The sequence below is a fragment of the Thunnus maccoyii genome, chromosome 3, assembly GCF_910596095.1.
Source record: "Thunnus maccoyii chromosome 3, fThuMac1.1, whole genome shotgun sequence".
Lineage (NCBI taxonomy): Eukaryota > Metazoa > Chordata > Actinopteri > Scombriformes > Scombridae > Thunnus > Thunnus maccoyii.
This window is the reverse complement of record NC_056535.1, coordinates 17,051,177-17,066,582: the sequence shown is the minus strand read 5'-3', so window position 1 is coordinate 17,066,582 and position 15,406 is coordinate 17,051,177. Positions and strand designations below refer to the sequence as shown.

Here is a 15,406-nt window from a genome sequence, read left to right as displayed (position 1 = left end):
TGGACAGTTTAATCAACTTTGAGAGGTTTTGTATTCCTTCCCTTTATCATGCATGTTTGCTGACCTACATGCATGATGAGATGTTTTTCTCACCTCACTTTCACCCAATCTTGCCTGTAGGTGTTTCATTTCCTTTCTGTGCTCATACAAAGCTGAAGACGTTGCTGTCTCTGATGTCACTCTTGCTGTCACACTCATCTCAAGTTGTCAGCAGCAGATCTGCCAGCAGAGAAGAAGAGGTGGAGTAAACAATGGAACACACACACACACACACACACACACACACACACACACACACACACACACACACACACACACACACACACCTGTTTGCAACAAAGGAGGGTGTTGCACAGGGGCAATTTGCCCTTTTAAAGATAATGGCTTGTGTATCAAAGCATCAGTGGCTGGTGTGTCATGTCTGAGCCGTTCAACCACCAGGCTTCTTATTTCACAAATTGTGGTGTGTGACAGAGCAGCATGTCAGAGATTATCCCTCACAAACCTCTGCTGAGATGTGCCACATCCCCAAAACAGTAGCCATGGTGAAAGTGATGCAGAGATAAAAGTGTGAGGTTTCCATGGTGATGAAGTCAAAAGAGAGGTGAAATTTTCACTGTTAGGTCTATTTTTACCTCTGGAAAAATGTATATGATTATATTAAAAATGTGAGCAGCATGCCAACAGGTAGTAATATTTGATTATGATGATGATAAGTGTGTGTGTGTGTGTGTGTGTGTGTGTGTGTGTGTGTGTGTGTGTGTGTGAATTGTGTAAATTGTGCAACAGAAAAGGTGGCAACAATAAATCTAAATAGCATAAATTGTGTGTGTGTGTGTGTGTGTGTGTGTGTGTGTGTGTGTGTGTGTGTGTGTGTGAGGGCGGGGGAGGTTGACAATATGAGGAGGCTCACGTGACGATCTTTTAAATTCCTGTTTCCCTGCAGCGCAATTTGTCAGAGCACGGATGGTGTCTGCCTGCTTCGCTCCTCGTACGCATGTCTGATCATTTTTGGGCACTGCCACAGAAGGTTCAAGGACTTGACTGCTTGAAACCTTCAAGCGTCGTTCCCCTCTCCTCTTCATCATGTTGTTATAGCTTTGAGCTGCTCGCGTTTGTTTTTTTCCCTGCTGAAGCCTTTGAGTTAACTGGTACCAGTGAAGAGGAGGAGGAGGAGGAGGAGGAGGACTCGGTTCCTCTGTCAGAGAAAAAAGCCCAGCAGGCACTGAGAAAAAGAGAGGAATGCAACATCGGGCTGCTGCTCAAATGTTATTTCTGCACTGATTATATCCACGATATAAAACAGTCGGACTGCAGGAATACAACAACTACACAGCTTTTGTTCCTCTCAGAGCCACTAGGAAAGAAAGCAGAGAAAACGGAGGAGAGCGCTGCAACCTCGCAAGTCGGGGATCACCACCAGAAACCCAAGAGAGCTCTCGACTTACAGGGTCTCACCCTAAAACCAGAGGAACCATGTCATCTACGAAATTCAAGAAGGATAAGGAGATCATTGCGGACTATGAGACCCAAGTGAAAGGTGCGGTGTGAATGTGTGTGTCCGCTCTGTGTGCATTGTCTCTGCAGAGCCTGTCCGTGCCTGACCAAAGAGCCAGTGTATCAGGCTGGCTCTTGCATGTTTTGTCTTTTTCTTATAATATTGTGCAATCCACCACTAACAGCTAACGCTGTATAGTACAATGTTAAAACATATGGCGCTGATAGACTTTCCCGGGAAATGACAGGTAAACCGTGACAGTCAATCCAATGACAAGAGTGCGTTTCATGTATTTTTTTTCTCTCTCTTGCGTGCAAAAGGCTTCTTTCATTTATTCACCTACAGGCAGAGAGGTTTTCTTTGCTGAATGTTGATGATAATGTGGTTTTAGGATCCTGGTTCTGCACGTTTAGTTGCCGGGTAAAATGATGGACTGACTGGTTGCATTATTGCACTTCATTCTTTCACATTTTGGGGGCCTGTATTTGGCTCACTGTGGTTAGAGATGTTGAACACATATTTGTGAGTAGCTTCAATGCATATGGACTTCAATTGTCATATTTTTTTTCCATATTCAGTGTCTCAATGGCTTCAGCTTTTATCCACAGACCTAATCACAAACAGCATATCGCAAGTTCATACAGGCAGGCAGTGATTAAGGGGGGCCATACAGAGCATCCAAATAAACAATCACATGATAAGTGACGAACTGTTCTGCTATGTAGTGTAAAAATGACTATGCATACAAACAGAGAGTGCACTGGTCTTGTGCAGACATTTCCCTAAGTGGAGCTGGGGTTCAGTTTCAAGGCCCTGGACCCATTACTAACACTCTCACTCTCTGTGGTTTCACTAATGTTACGTCTCGGGGGCTTTAGCTGATCATCCCTCCAGTTATGTACTAGTCCAGACCTTTAGATGCTCAAAGTGTGAGTAGTTGGATTTGTAGGATTGATCTACAGACATATTCCTCTATGTGTGAACAGGATCAGCTGCTGGTCTGATTGATTCTTCCCTACTGGACCTTCTCTGCCTCTGTAACCTCAGTTTTTTATCTTGTGGCATGTGCTGGTCATTCAGAAAACTGTGTAAAACATGTCTTGTGTCTGCTTTATCAATGCCCATTTATTCTGCTGCTTTCCACTTGACCCCAGGCTATTTTTTTGATAATTCAGGCATCAATTATTCAGCTTGGATCTGACTCTGTCGTGGGAGCAATGCTCTTGTTTCGTGATTCCAGGCCCAGTCTGCTCTTGTTTGCATTAGACAGAGCCCTTGAACTGTGTGAGGAGGGAGGATGTTAATTTATGGAGAATGCAGCTTGTTTCTCATTCACAGCTGGTATGTTGTTGCATAGCCTACAGACACGGAGGGCTCTGCTGCCGACATCCACTACCTCACAACAATGGCAATGTTATGAGTTGAACCAGGCAGTGAGTGAGCCATAATGAAATTCAGATTGGAAATTGCACCTGTCTTATTCTGAGTTATTGCTTTATGGTTAATGTGTACATGGCAGAAGGGGCCAAATCATCAGTGTGTCATTGATTGGGTCATAACAAGATCGCAAGGTTGTTTTATTATGTATGAGGACTAATAGATGTGCGATAGAAAAAAAATCACTTGGTTTCAGCAGTTTAACAACAAAGAAGAAACGCTGCTGGTGCCTGTAATTATGGGGTTTGGTTAAATGGGATAGCTGCAGGTGAGAAAGCACATCATGACTTCAAATTGTCAAAATACAGGACACAGATTCCTTTGTTGCAGTGTAACAAAACTACAACTCAGAAATCTTAGCCCCTTAGTGCCATTAATGAATCCTTGACGACCCTCGAGGCTGGCTGCCAAAGCCGAGGTCTCTGAAGGACCCTGGGAGATGGTGTTCACTTCATTCAAGCTGTTTCAGCTGGCAGATCTTGCATTAGCATGTCAATAGAGAGGGGTTCATGCACTGAACAGAAAGAGGCTGCCTGGCTTGGACTGCGTTTCGCAGCTAACCACTGTGTGGTTGCTGGACTACAGCTCTGTCTCCTCCCGTTTGCCCATTTTATAAGGTTTAGGCAGCGTGTGAAGTGTTGCTCTCGAGTTTAACCGTCAGCAGCTGTTTGATGTTTACACTAGAGGTTCTAAGACTAAAATATCATACATCCCCAACCCCAACGCGAGGATAAGAATGAACTGAACCTTCAGTCTCTACAGTATACAAAATTGGATGCATCAAAAGTTCAACAATCATTTTATTTATTTTTAAAGATTGTTTTTTTTGGCATTTTGCCTTTATTTGAGAGTCAGTGTGGTGAGACAGGAGGCAAGGGAAGAGAGGGGTGTGACATTCAGCAAGGGTCCACTGGACAGAAATCTAACAGTAGACGTTGTGGGTATATGGTTTGCACCTTAACCATTAGGCCACCAGGCTGCCCAAAAGTTCAGCAATCATAGCTGGCTAGCTTTATGAAGCAACTAATAATTATTTTCATTCATTGTTTTCATTATAATATACTGTATAGTTAGCCAATTCTTTTCTTGGTTAATTGATTGAAGTCAGAAAATACTGACAAAAACATAAATTTGGTGTCAAATAGCTTTTTTTTGTTTGACTAACAGTCCAAAACCCAAAGACATTCAGTTTACTATCACATAAGACAAGTACCAAATAATTTTGGAATATATAGTTTCAGCTCTAAATGACACAAGTACATTTCAAGAGGTGAGTTTGCCCAGGCGAGACCACGTGAAGCCATTTATTTGATTAAATTGGTCCTGTGTTTACATCTTTGTGCTGTACTGTTCTCTGACTTGAAGGACAGCAGGTTGCCTGTCCTGTTGGCTGCGTTTCCTGAATCAAACTCCGCAATGAATCACTGATTCATTGTGCTTGGGAGTGCAGCACGATTTTGCTCTACTCTTGTTTTCTGGCATACTGGATCCTTAGTAACAGTGTTCTTTCTGCAGTGTTTTGCAGATAAATGTCTCTTCTCTTGTTGGCTTTGTTTGATAATTTAGAGTATTTTTTTTATTTGAACCATTTAGTTGCGATTGCCCTTTACATAGAGCTCATGGCCTACGATGGAAGTCATTTCCTAGATGTAACCATTGTCTTACTCGGGCACGACCACACCAGTCATTACTCAGCCTGACACCAATACACCCACAGAGACATGCATACAGACAGACACACACACACACACATAAATGAGTTGCATTGTTGAGAGGAAGCACAGTTTTTGATGTGATAAAAATTACAGAAGACTGGAAGTGCTTTCAACTGTTTTTCCTCCAGGCTGCAAGCAAACTGCTCTGATCAAGGAAATGAATGCAAACAAACTGCTCATTGAAATTTCTGAGTGTCCTCCACATATTAATGCCATGTCAGTCACACACACAAGGTGCTTGAGGTGATGCTGAAAAGGAAGCGTGGTTTTTACACCTCTGGGTTCAGGTTTCTTTTTGTTGTTCATTGCTAGTCTCTGCCAGTTCCTCTCTGCCAGACCAAATGCAAACAAGCTTAACCTCCCCAGCAGACCTAATAAAAACCTGAATGTAATTTGATCAACATACATTTCTAACAAGACTGTGGGTGTAACTGACCATATCACAGGGCTCTTCATGATATTTGAAGTGTTTTCACTAATTCTACAGCAGAGTACACTCATAAGTCTCTGATGCATTAATTACAAGAAAGTGCCATTTCATAGCATGTAATCACGCACACCTTGTCATGTCAGATTACTAACTGATATAATGTTATATTCTTTGCAGCTTTATAAACATGTCAATCATTAGCTTGCAGTATTTAAAGTAACAGCAGAGTGATCTCAACAAATGAGGTGTAGTTTGTGACAACAGAAACCACGAGCTTCATAGCTTATATGAAAATAAATCTAAAGCATGTCTTATGCATTATAAAAAGCCTTCTAATGACCCTAAAAACTGTTGTTGGTTTTAAATGCTGATGAGAATTATGTGAGACACTAGGTGTGTCTCTGTTTGTTGTTGCTCCAGGCTACATATGGCTACTCTGCTGAGGGAGATAAATACAGAAAACTGTTCACAGTTCACAGTGTTTGTTAGCAATATAGCAATGATCACCAAATACAAAGTACGTCTAGTGAACCCAACTTAGGTTTATTAATGATACTGTATGTCTTGCTCAGATGATAATGTAAACAAGTCGATCAGAGCTTGTTACCCTTATGGTGTGATTTGCTTAGTTACCTATTAACACCCTGCTGGGCAGCGTGAAGCTGGCGGTGTAGAAACTGGCATGTTGGGAGCTGAAGAAATGGTCACACTGACTCACTGGCTTTGGATCCTCCAGCTGCCAGCTCGTTTGGCAAACCTGCTGCTGACTTAGAGAACATTTGCAAAGAGAAAATCATCTACTTGTCATTCAAGCAGAATAATCTTGAGGTTGGACAGCTTGTTGATTCTGTGGTCCGGTAAATGTTGGGTTTCATTCAAAGTTGGTTTATTTGTGTGGCCTAGCAGTGACTAGTCAAACAAACAGGAAGCTCAAGTAGCGTTGGTGCTGCTGTTTTTGAAGAAGAAGAAGAAATTAGTGTGATTTGATTGTGTATTTCTCATGGCAGTGACAGTGTAAGAGGCAGCAAGAGTGTGAGTTTGTATGCTGGCCACCACACTCTTCATGTGCATGTGTCAGAAACCTTGTATCCTCTAAATTATTTAATTACCGAGCTATTAAAGATGTATTTTAGTAAGGCAAGTAACCAAGCAAGTGTCACAAAAATGACAAGAGATCCACCTGTCTCTAACCCTTTAGAAAAAACAACATATTCATGTCAAACTGGACTGTCATCATGCTCTCTGCCACCATTAGCGGCCGTCATATAAAGGAGTTTTCTTGACTTGCTGACTCTCTTCTCTATAAGCTCAGTATTATGAATGCAGCTGCCAGTTGATAAATTGAGAGTTTGTTCTGTCTGTTTCACAAGGATTCGGGAGATAATCAGTCTTTCATGAAGTGGGTGATCTGCCACGCATAGATTATCATTTAGCACAGTCAACAATATTTTTTTGGTTTGTGTGCTGGCATTGATGAAGTAGACAAGGGTCCATTCAAACAGAAAAAAAACCCACTTCAGTTTCTTGGTTATTTAGTGCCAGTTGGTGCATGATTTCACTTCTCATTTCATTCAGTCTTTCTATGCTGAAAGAATTTAAATCGACACTGTCTGGAGAAGTATATCGTTCAGCACCATGATTGTAAGTCCAGGAAAGCGCTGCTGTTTGTTGCATGGGGGACTCAAGTCAAGTCACACAGCTGTTACACTTAAATTTCATGTAAAACAAAGCATGCTTGTTAAATCTTTATTTGGAAGTCTCTAAAATTAACAATTATTGAATGAATACTTCTGATTGCATGAACAAGACTATATAGCAAATTTAATTCTTTAACATAAATAAATGATTAAATTGAATGTGTCCTTTTAAGGATTTATGTTGACTTGAGTTGTGAAGATACAGTTTGACCTCAGATGTGCATAGAGGTATTCCTGTGGTTGAGCTGCAATGATCGATTAGTCGATCAACAGAAAATTAATTGGAAACTACCTTTGATAATTGAATAATCGTTTCAGTCATTCATCAACCAAAAATGCTCAACATTTTCTGGCTCCTGCTTCTCATATGTGATGATTTGCTGTTTTCCTTTGCTGTATATGACTTTTAATATTTTAAGGCTTTGGACTGATAGGTCTCTGCGGCCTCTAAAAATTGTGAATGCAATTTTTTCACAATTTTTTTAACATTTCATTGACTAAACAAATAATGGAGAAAATAATCGGCAGATTAATTGATAATGAAAACAATTGTTAGGTGCAGCCCTATTTTTATGTGGTTAATATTTCATATTTTCTCCCATGTGCCAATAAACTCAGAGACTCGGAGTGTTTGGGTTCAGTCCTCAGTCAATTTATAACCTGGCATTATATCGGTAGTATCAGTGTGCTTTGTGTACATGCAGTGACAAAAACCTTCTTGAGAAGGTTGTGAAAGTTTGACCAGAGTTTAAATGGATGCTTAAGGCTATGATATGGATGCTATGATTTAAAACCTGTAGTTTAGTATGCAAGGATTGACATTGTACTGTATGTCATAACATGCACCGGGAAGTTTCTGGAGACAATTAATAAAGCCCAACAATGTAAAAGAGGTGTATATATATATATATATATATATATATATATATGGAGAGAGAGAGAGAGAGAGAGAGGGAGAGAGAGGTGACTGTCAGTTCAGTTGCTCCCATTTTTATAGAGCACACTTTTAAAATCATGAACGCAGATATTTAAAAATGCACCAAATGTTGCTGCTAGAGAGTTGAAATATAGCAAGTCATAGGAAAGTATGTTATTATTTGCCTTTCTTACACAACAGGTGTCAATAATGAAAGGCCCAGGTTGATACATGCAAAAAAAAGTCTGATTATAAAAGAACTTCCTGCTGAGAGAGAGTAACTTTAGAAACAGAGGAAATAAGGTCATCGTACAAAAATAACTCTAAAATGAGACTATGAAAAAGTCACTATTTGAAGTAATTAGTTAAGTCCATAGTGCAAGCTTGGGACCTGCTAGATTAACTTTATTATGTACCACTGAAGCACATGTCCTACAATACACTTGAGATAATGAAAGAGTGTAACTATTTGTAGCTCACAAATCCCTTTTACCCTCCGCTGACAGTAGAAATAGAACCATATGTGGCACAGGCTCATTAGTTATCAGGAGCACAAAACTGTGGCATTTTGTTATATCGCTGTTAATGAGTTGTTTACTGTAGGGCTGCAACAAATTATTATTTTCAGTGTAATGTAACCTTCCAGTATTATTCCCAATTCATTGTTTGGTGTCAGAAATGGAAATAGTTAAACTGCAGTTTTCATGCAGTCCAAGGTGACAGTCCAAAACCTCAAGATATTTAGTTTATTATCACTTTAAACAACGAGCAGCAAATCTTTACAGTAGAAAAGCTGTAACTAGTCATTGTTTTGCTTTTGATCCTGTAAAACAACTTCAACAATCAATCAGATATCAAAATAGTTGCGATCACTTCTCTGCCGATCAAGTAACTGATTAATCGACAGATTGTTTCAGCTCTAGTTTCTCTACTAAAATTCTAGTGTATGATGCCTCTAGAACATGAACCAGAACAACTGAACTGAATGTCAACCTAAAACCTGCAGAAAATAAGGGGCTCCTTTGGTTGTGACTCACCAGATGGTCTCAGGAAAGGCAAAAAAAGCTGACATGTCTCTTTAAATCTTTTTTCAGTTGAACTGTGCTCTCAGTCTCACCTACTTTCATTCAGTGAAGGGCTGATCTTGTTTTTGATTTTGTTTCACTTTAGCTGTCATTACAGAGGCCCATACAGTTAAAGCTAAACATTGTTGGAGGTGCATTTTTAAATACCACGAGCCAAATTGTGTTCCGAGGGAAATGCTTTGATCGAAAAATGCTTTGATCAGATGCTGACGCCCTGTGGTTACCTTATCAGCTTCATAGACACATTTGCTCCATGTCTCGTTACTCTCACACGTGCCTCGTCACTCAATGCTGCCACCTATCCGCATCCATCAGACTCCATCTCCTTTCCAATAAGCTGCTCCCCGGGGACTAGTGCACGCCCGTGTTGCCATGGAGACACCTAACAGCCCGGCCCCGCAGAGCTGGATCCTGGATACAGCAGTGACCGACAGCTACGCTCTTAAGGGCGTGTTTCTGGTTTGTGGCTCATTCTCGGGCTTCCCTGAAGCATCAGACTCATAGAACGTGCTGAGTTGAGTGTATTCATTCAAAGAAGTGTGGTTTATGGTTTATTACAGTTTGGGAAGCTTAAATGAGCAGTCTTGCTGTTTATCATCAAGCTTATTATCTAATATTGTTTGTTGAATAACACACAGTAGCCTTGATAACATTCATTTACAAATTAGTGAAAATAATGCACAGACAAGCTCATTTGATGGACATTTTTACAGCCCAGTCCTGCATTGATTTTTAGTTGGACAGAACATCCAGTGGAGAATCCGATAAAGCAGCAGATAATTAGAAGGGAGGATTAAGGATGAGGGACGACCCAGAGACTGACAGCTGACATCTTGCTGTAGGATGCACCATCAGCTCACCTCTGCTCAGCCAATGATTGGTCTCAGGTCCTGTTGTCTTATCTTTGAGTACATGTGCCGCAGCAGTCTGAGCTAATGAGGGAGCAGACGAGATAGAGACAGACAGAGAAGAACCTGCGCTGACATCAGGAGCATGTCCTTGTGAATCCAAAATTGCATTAATCATTAGGGGATTAAAAAAAAAAACAGGACAGAGAAGTGGGAGATTAGTTCAGTGACTGGAACTTGTATTATGAGACTCAGTATGAAGGACAGAGAGAGTGAATTAAGGTCTGGATAAAGGTTGCATTTGTCTGTGTCTGCTTTTCATGTGAATTTGGCTCTGCAGCGTAGAGCCCAGATACTGCAGAGCTGAGTTGGGGATTAGGTTAGTGAATTTGGCTCGGAGTTGCTTTCGTCTGGTGTGTGTGTGTGTCGTCAGTACATACTCTGTGTGTCTTACTGCATGGTGATGTGAACGCCCAAGGACATTATTTTCAAAGTGTTTAATACCTTCTGAGCCTGGTTATGATTTATAATTTATACCCATTACAGGAAGACATGTAGTTCTTCCTCACTCACTGCAGCAATATCCAGTACTTACTATCCAGTAAAAAAAGCGCAACGTGGAATCTGTGCTTCTTATTAACTCTCTTAACTTAAATGTACAGTACCAGCCAAAAGTTTGGATACACCTTCCCGTTCCCTTGAATGAGAAAGTGTATTCAAACTTGGACTGAACATGGCTGAAATGATCTGCAGAGAGGATACATGTACCGTGAAAAAACACCATATGTGAGATTATATTTTAGCTTTGTTACCCTGCTGTGATATGAACCATTTCTCCTGCTGTCCTGTGCAGCCCAGCTTCCCCTTCTGCCCTTAGGATGCTCTGCAGAAAATCCCTCTGCTCCCTCATTCATTGCTCTCCAATTTTATCTCAGCTTCATTGCGTCAAGACATCACGTGGCCCTTCGTCCTAAACAGGCAGGCTTGCAATAAGATGCTGCACCACTGCATCGTCACTGGTGTCCTGAATTGACTTCAGGGAGAGGCACAGGTTCTATTCTTATAAGATAATAAATGACATATTGTTCTCAGCTCAATAAATGTGTCCACACCCTGCTTGGAATACATCAGAGGCTATAATACTTGAAGTGCTGAAGATTTTAATTCAAATCAATTGAATCTGTTCAGACAGTTGTGTATTGAGCTGCTGATGTTTGGAGGAGAAAAACAAAATTAAATATTACAGATATTGTGAGTTCTTTAAAGAGAAACTTGACCCACAATATTTTGAGCATCACCCCCCTGTAGACTAGAAACTCGGCTGTTTCAAACATAACCGTGAAAACATCAATAAAAACTTTTCAAACCACCCCTATAGCATAATCTACTTCTCTGATTTCCATACATATGTGACTAAGTAAGACATATTTTTGCAATAATATCTTAAGAGCAAAAGATTGGGTGGAGTCTCATTCAAGTGAACCGTTTTTAGTTCATTCAACCTGAACCTTGACCCAAACATTAATCTTTCTATGCCAGCTGGAGTCATTGCAGACCCATCGCCATTCTGTGCTGTAACACAGCTGCCAATACAGGAATTTGTTCTGTGAGGGTCAAAGTTCAGGGCTTTCTGACATCCTACCATTGTTTTCAGAGGTTTTCCTGTTCTGCGAGGAGACAAGTGTCCACTGTGCGTTCAATTCCTGTCCCTAAGCAGTGTAGGAGATATGATGTTGTGGAGCAGGTGTCCAGTGGAAGGGGCAGGGAACTTATAATGATGATTTATGGACTCAAGGTCAGGAATGTAAAGTCTCTGCCATAATTATATACTGTCTGCTCTCATAATATGTCATAATAAAGTTGTAGTAACATAAAGAGCAGCAGGAATAAAGCTGCCGGAGATCTAAAACTGATGTGTATCTTGTTGTGATATTGATGCAAATAGTGAATGATATCTTACAAATAAAGTTGCTCACTCTACAGACCCAGATAGCAAAATTTCTGTGGCCCAGATCTAGCCCACACCCGACACTTTTGGCACTTTCATCTGGCCCACATACCTCATGGAATGATGGCACTTGGGCGGTCCGCTCTCGTTTCCCAGATCTGGGCCACAAGCAAGCAGTATGTCAAGCAGTATGTCAACCAAGAACAAACCAAGAACAAACCAGATAAACCAGAACTGGCTCACATCGAGAATACACATACCTGAGAGCACGGCATCTTTACCAAAAAAGGGCCACATTTCATTTGGGATATTTGGGCCATATTTGCAATTTTACATGTGGGCCATTTCAGGCTCACATCCATTTTGTCTGGGCCAGAAGAAGTGGCCCACTTCTGTATGCTATCTGGGGATACACTTTCAACAAATTACACAAATTTTCCTGTATCCCCACAAAATTAATGAATTGTTGTTATGAACAAATGTATTTTTATCCCAGGTGTACTATTACTTGTGCTACTCAATCATTAATCAATGATTACTCATCAATGATTATGATTAATCATTAGTCATTAGTGTTCCAGAAAACCACTGATTAGAAATGTTATTGGATTAAAGCAGCTTTCAGGATTTATTTTTGCTTTGGCTGAGCATCATTTGCAGGTTTAGAGGATGGACTTAATTACTATATAGTTCATATATCAAACTGTTCAGAAGCAGTGGTTACTAATGGGAAACAACTAAGTGAAAGAAGAACAATATTTGCATAACACAGAAATATTATTTCTTTGCGTATAACTTAACTAGTAACAACAAGTCCATATAAAGCTCAATTTAACAAGCAAAAATCTAATTTTATTATAATGTCTTCACACATTCTGGCCATCCAATTAAAGACTGTTTGAAAGCTTTGAAGGATATATTTATCCTTCAGACAAAGATTTTGGCCTTCATTTGTACGATCCCACCAGAATTGAACCACATTTCAGTTGCTATAGTCCCATCCTCCCTTTTCCCCATCAGCTTTTTTTGTCTGAAGATAACCCCCACCTCTTTCCTTAAAAAAAGAAAAAAGCAGATGGCTCCATCTTTAAATAGAAGCACAACACACAATACGTCTGCCAACAGATAATAGCTGTGTGCTTAATCAAGCAACAACTTGCTCACTTTGAATTAAAAGAATTACAACAATCGCACCTGTACTGGGAGTACTTGACTATCCATAAACCCAGTAACATTATATTCACAAGTGCTGTTTGAAATGCTAATTTACTTCTCAAATTAAAGATCAACAGCTTCAAACGAGCCCTTGCTTTGATACCTTGACTGCTTTGCTCTCAAACAAAGGGCTGTGCTAAAAGTTAAATAGTTAAACAGGCAGACAGATATCCTTTTGCATTCCATAAATCAGTGAGGTTTATTCATTTTTCTGAACATTGTGTAATTTTATTAAGAGGCCCACTTGTGAAAAAATGCTTTGTCTATGCTCAGAGACATGTTAGCTAGAATACGGTTTTGTTCCAAGAAAACCAGAACGGCTGAAAGTGGGGCATCCATGTCAAGTGTGTTTACACAGAAATTTGTGGGTTCAAAGCCTTGTTACATACATGTCAGGAAGTTAGCAAAGTATGAGTGAGTAGGTGTAGTTCAGGAGGCATTTATACTATACTACATATACTACATATTTTACAGATAATGTAGAAGGAGACAGGTCTCTAACATCAAACATGAATATTTTTAACAGATTTAAAAGCACTATGTTGGTGGTTTGAAACAGCTATCATTCTTGAAAGCAGTGAAGGCTTGTTGCATGTGCTTTGCTGCTCTTTATGTACTCTATAAACACTGTTTTTTTTTAACTCTCTTCACTTGGTAGCAAACCAGAGCAGAAACCAATTATGGATACCAGAAAGACTTCCTTCTTTAATAGTGTAATAATAGTGTACAGGACATGTTTTGGTGGTGTTCAAAAAGATAAACAACCATCTTCACTTTTACTGCAGACATACGTTCACAGCATTCCTCCTCCTTGCTGATTGAAAAGAACCACAGAGGGGTCCCTCACTTTGAATAAACCACGGCGAATGAAGCCAGTCAAAGAGCTGGGAATACTTAGGGAATAATTCTCCAACTGCTCATGGTTTCTCAGAGGGAAGGGCACACTTCTGGTGTGCGTGACCTATTTTTCCAAACTCGTCTGTCAAATGCGGAGCTGCAGCTGGTGGTACAGAGTTCCCTTTTTGTGAAAGACTGTTTTCAAAAGTCCTCCCTGTCACTCATGCACATCAGCATAACATTTTCCTTGGCTCGCCTGCTGTGGCACTGTGTCACCCTTTAAAGAAAAAAATATAGAAAAATCATTGCAAACAGGGAACAAGCAAGACATTCCTGACGGGACCGAAGCGGCATCCCTGCTCTCTGGTTCAGGCCTCCCACAGAAACTGAGCTTTAAGCCCTTCAGAGCTGGGAGGGAGAGGGAGGCCCCACGATAAAAGGGAGGGCTGGGACAATGGTTAACCACAGAGTGAAGCATGACGCTCGAGGCTGAGGCCAGGCGGCACGACATCACAGGGAGAGAAAAGACTCCCCTGCACAACATCACTGTTTCAGTTCAAATGACAAGCTTCCTCAGCAGTCAGAGCCTGCATATATCCATGAGGAGGGTTTGGCAGACCAAATTATACCCTCAACAGCATGGAAACACAGTCTGTGTCACTGCTGTGGTTTCACCATTCAGTCAGCAGCTCATCAGTCTGGCAGGAGGTTGCTAACATGGCTCGAATATGTGCAAAATCTATTCCTTGTCCTTGTTTTTTAAAAAGTTATTACTTGCAATAACTCATGTTGTAACACAAGGATGTTGCAACATGCAGCGACCTACAATTAGAAAGTTCATTTTTTCTGCTTTGCACATGAATTGCCCATGAATGCACTATTCTGCTTTCAACTGCTTTTCCATGCAGACCTTTTAAAGAAAGAAATAAACACAGAAATACAAAAATGTCCTTTTCAATTAAGGAAAATGTACTTGAATGAGCCAAATAAATTCTCTGTAAACAGCATATAATGTGTTAGATTGTGTATTTTTGTTGCAAAAGATCACAGGAGAAACACTGAGAGCATGCAAGCACAGGGATGAAGCCACTGCTGGCTGTGCTATCATCTTACATTTATGTCATTTAATTCTCCCTCTAGGGTTGACTTGGATTTGAGTTGGAAACAGGGTTTTATGCGACAGTAAAGAGATTTTAAGGTTACATGATCAAACACATTCCGGTTTCTAATAAAGGATGCTCATTAGTTCAGGAGGTTTCCTTCCTCTTGAGAAGTGACACCACTCATCCTGTTTACTGAAGGTCTTTCCAGCAGGCTGTGTGTTTGTTCTGCAAAATAGGCCTTTCTCTGTTCCTGAGTCGAGGCATCATTGCTGCTGATGACAGCACTACAAAGAGGAATCAGGTTTCTCTCGTGGGTTCCCACTGGCAGTAGAGGATCTGCTGTCTGGCTGGCAGAATCAGGTTCCTCTTGAGGAGAAATGTTACGCTACTACAGTGCTTGGTCCAAGCGGGGGAGTGCATTAGCTTCTCATTAAATCAGTTTTGAGCTCACAGTATGTCCACAGTGTAGACACTTATGAGAGGTCATACACACAGGTCATCTTAAAGGGTTGGCATCAAGCCTCACTGGTCATTCTCACTTTCAACCAAGAGGCTTTTTGTTGCTGCTAGTCTGAAGTAGTGTAAAGAAATCTTTCACTATAAATGCTAAAATTGCGATATACTGTAAAATTATACATGATTAATTGTGCAGCCCTACTTGGCTCGTGTAAATGTTG

The 15,406-nt window shown here is 40.6% G+C and overlaps 1 protein-coding gene across 3 annotated transcripts in view; it reads left to right on the top strand.

Moving 5' to 3' along the window:
- The first annotated feature begins 951 nt into the window (after positions 1-951).
- srgap3 (SLIT-ROBO Rho GTPase activating protein 3) overlaps positions 952-15,406 on the top strand; it is a 60,929-nt gene continuing 46,474 nt past the window's right edge. For 2 of the 3 annotated variants that reach the window (XM_042406382.1, XM_042406381.1), the window contains exon 1: positions 952-1,540. In XM_042406382.1, coding sequence (XP_042262316.1) covers positions 1,477-1,540 — 64 coding nt within the window. In that variant the 5' untranslated portion in view covers positions 952-1,476. The remainder of the gene's footprint in view (positions 1,541-15,406) is intronic. The other variant, XM_042406379.1, reaches the window with a different exon arrangement.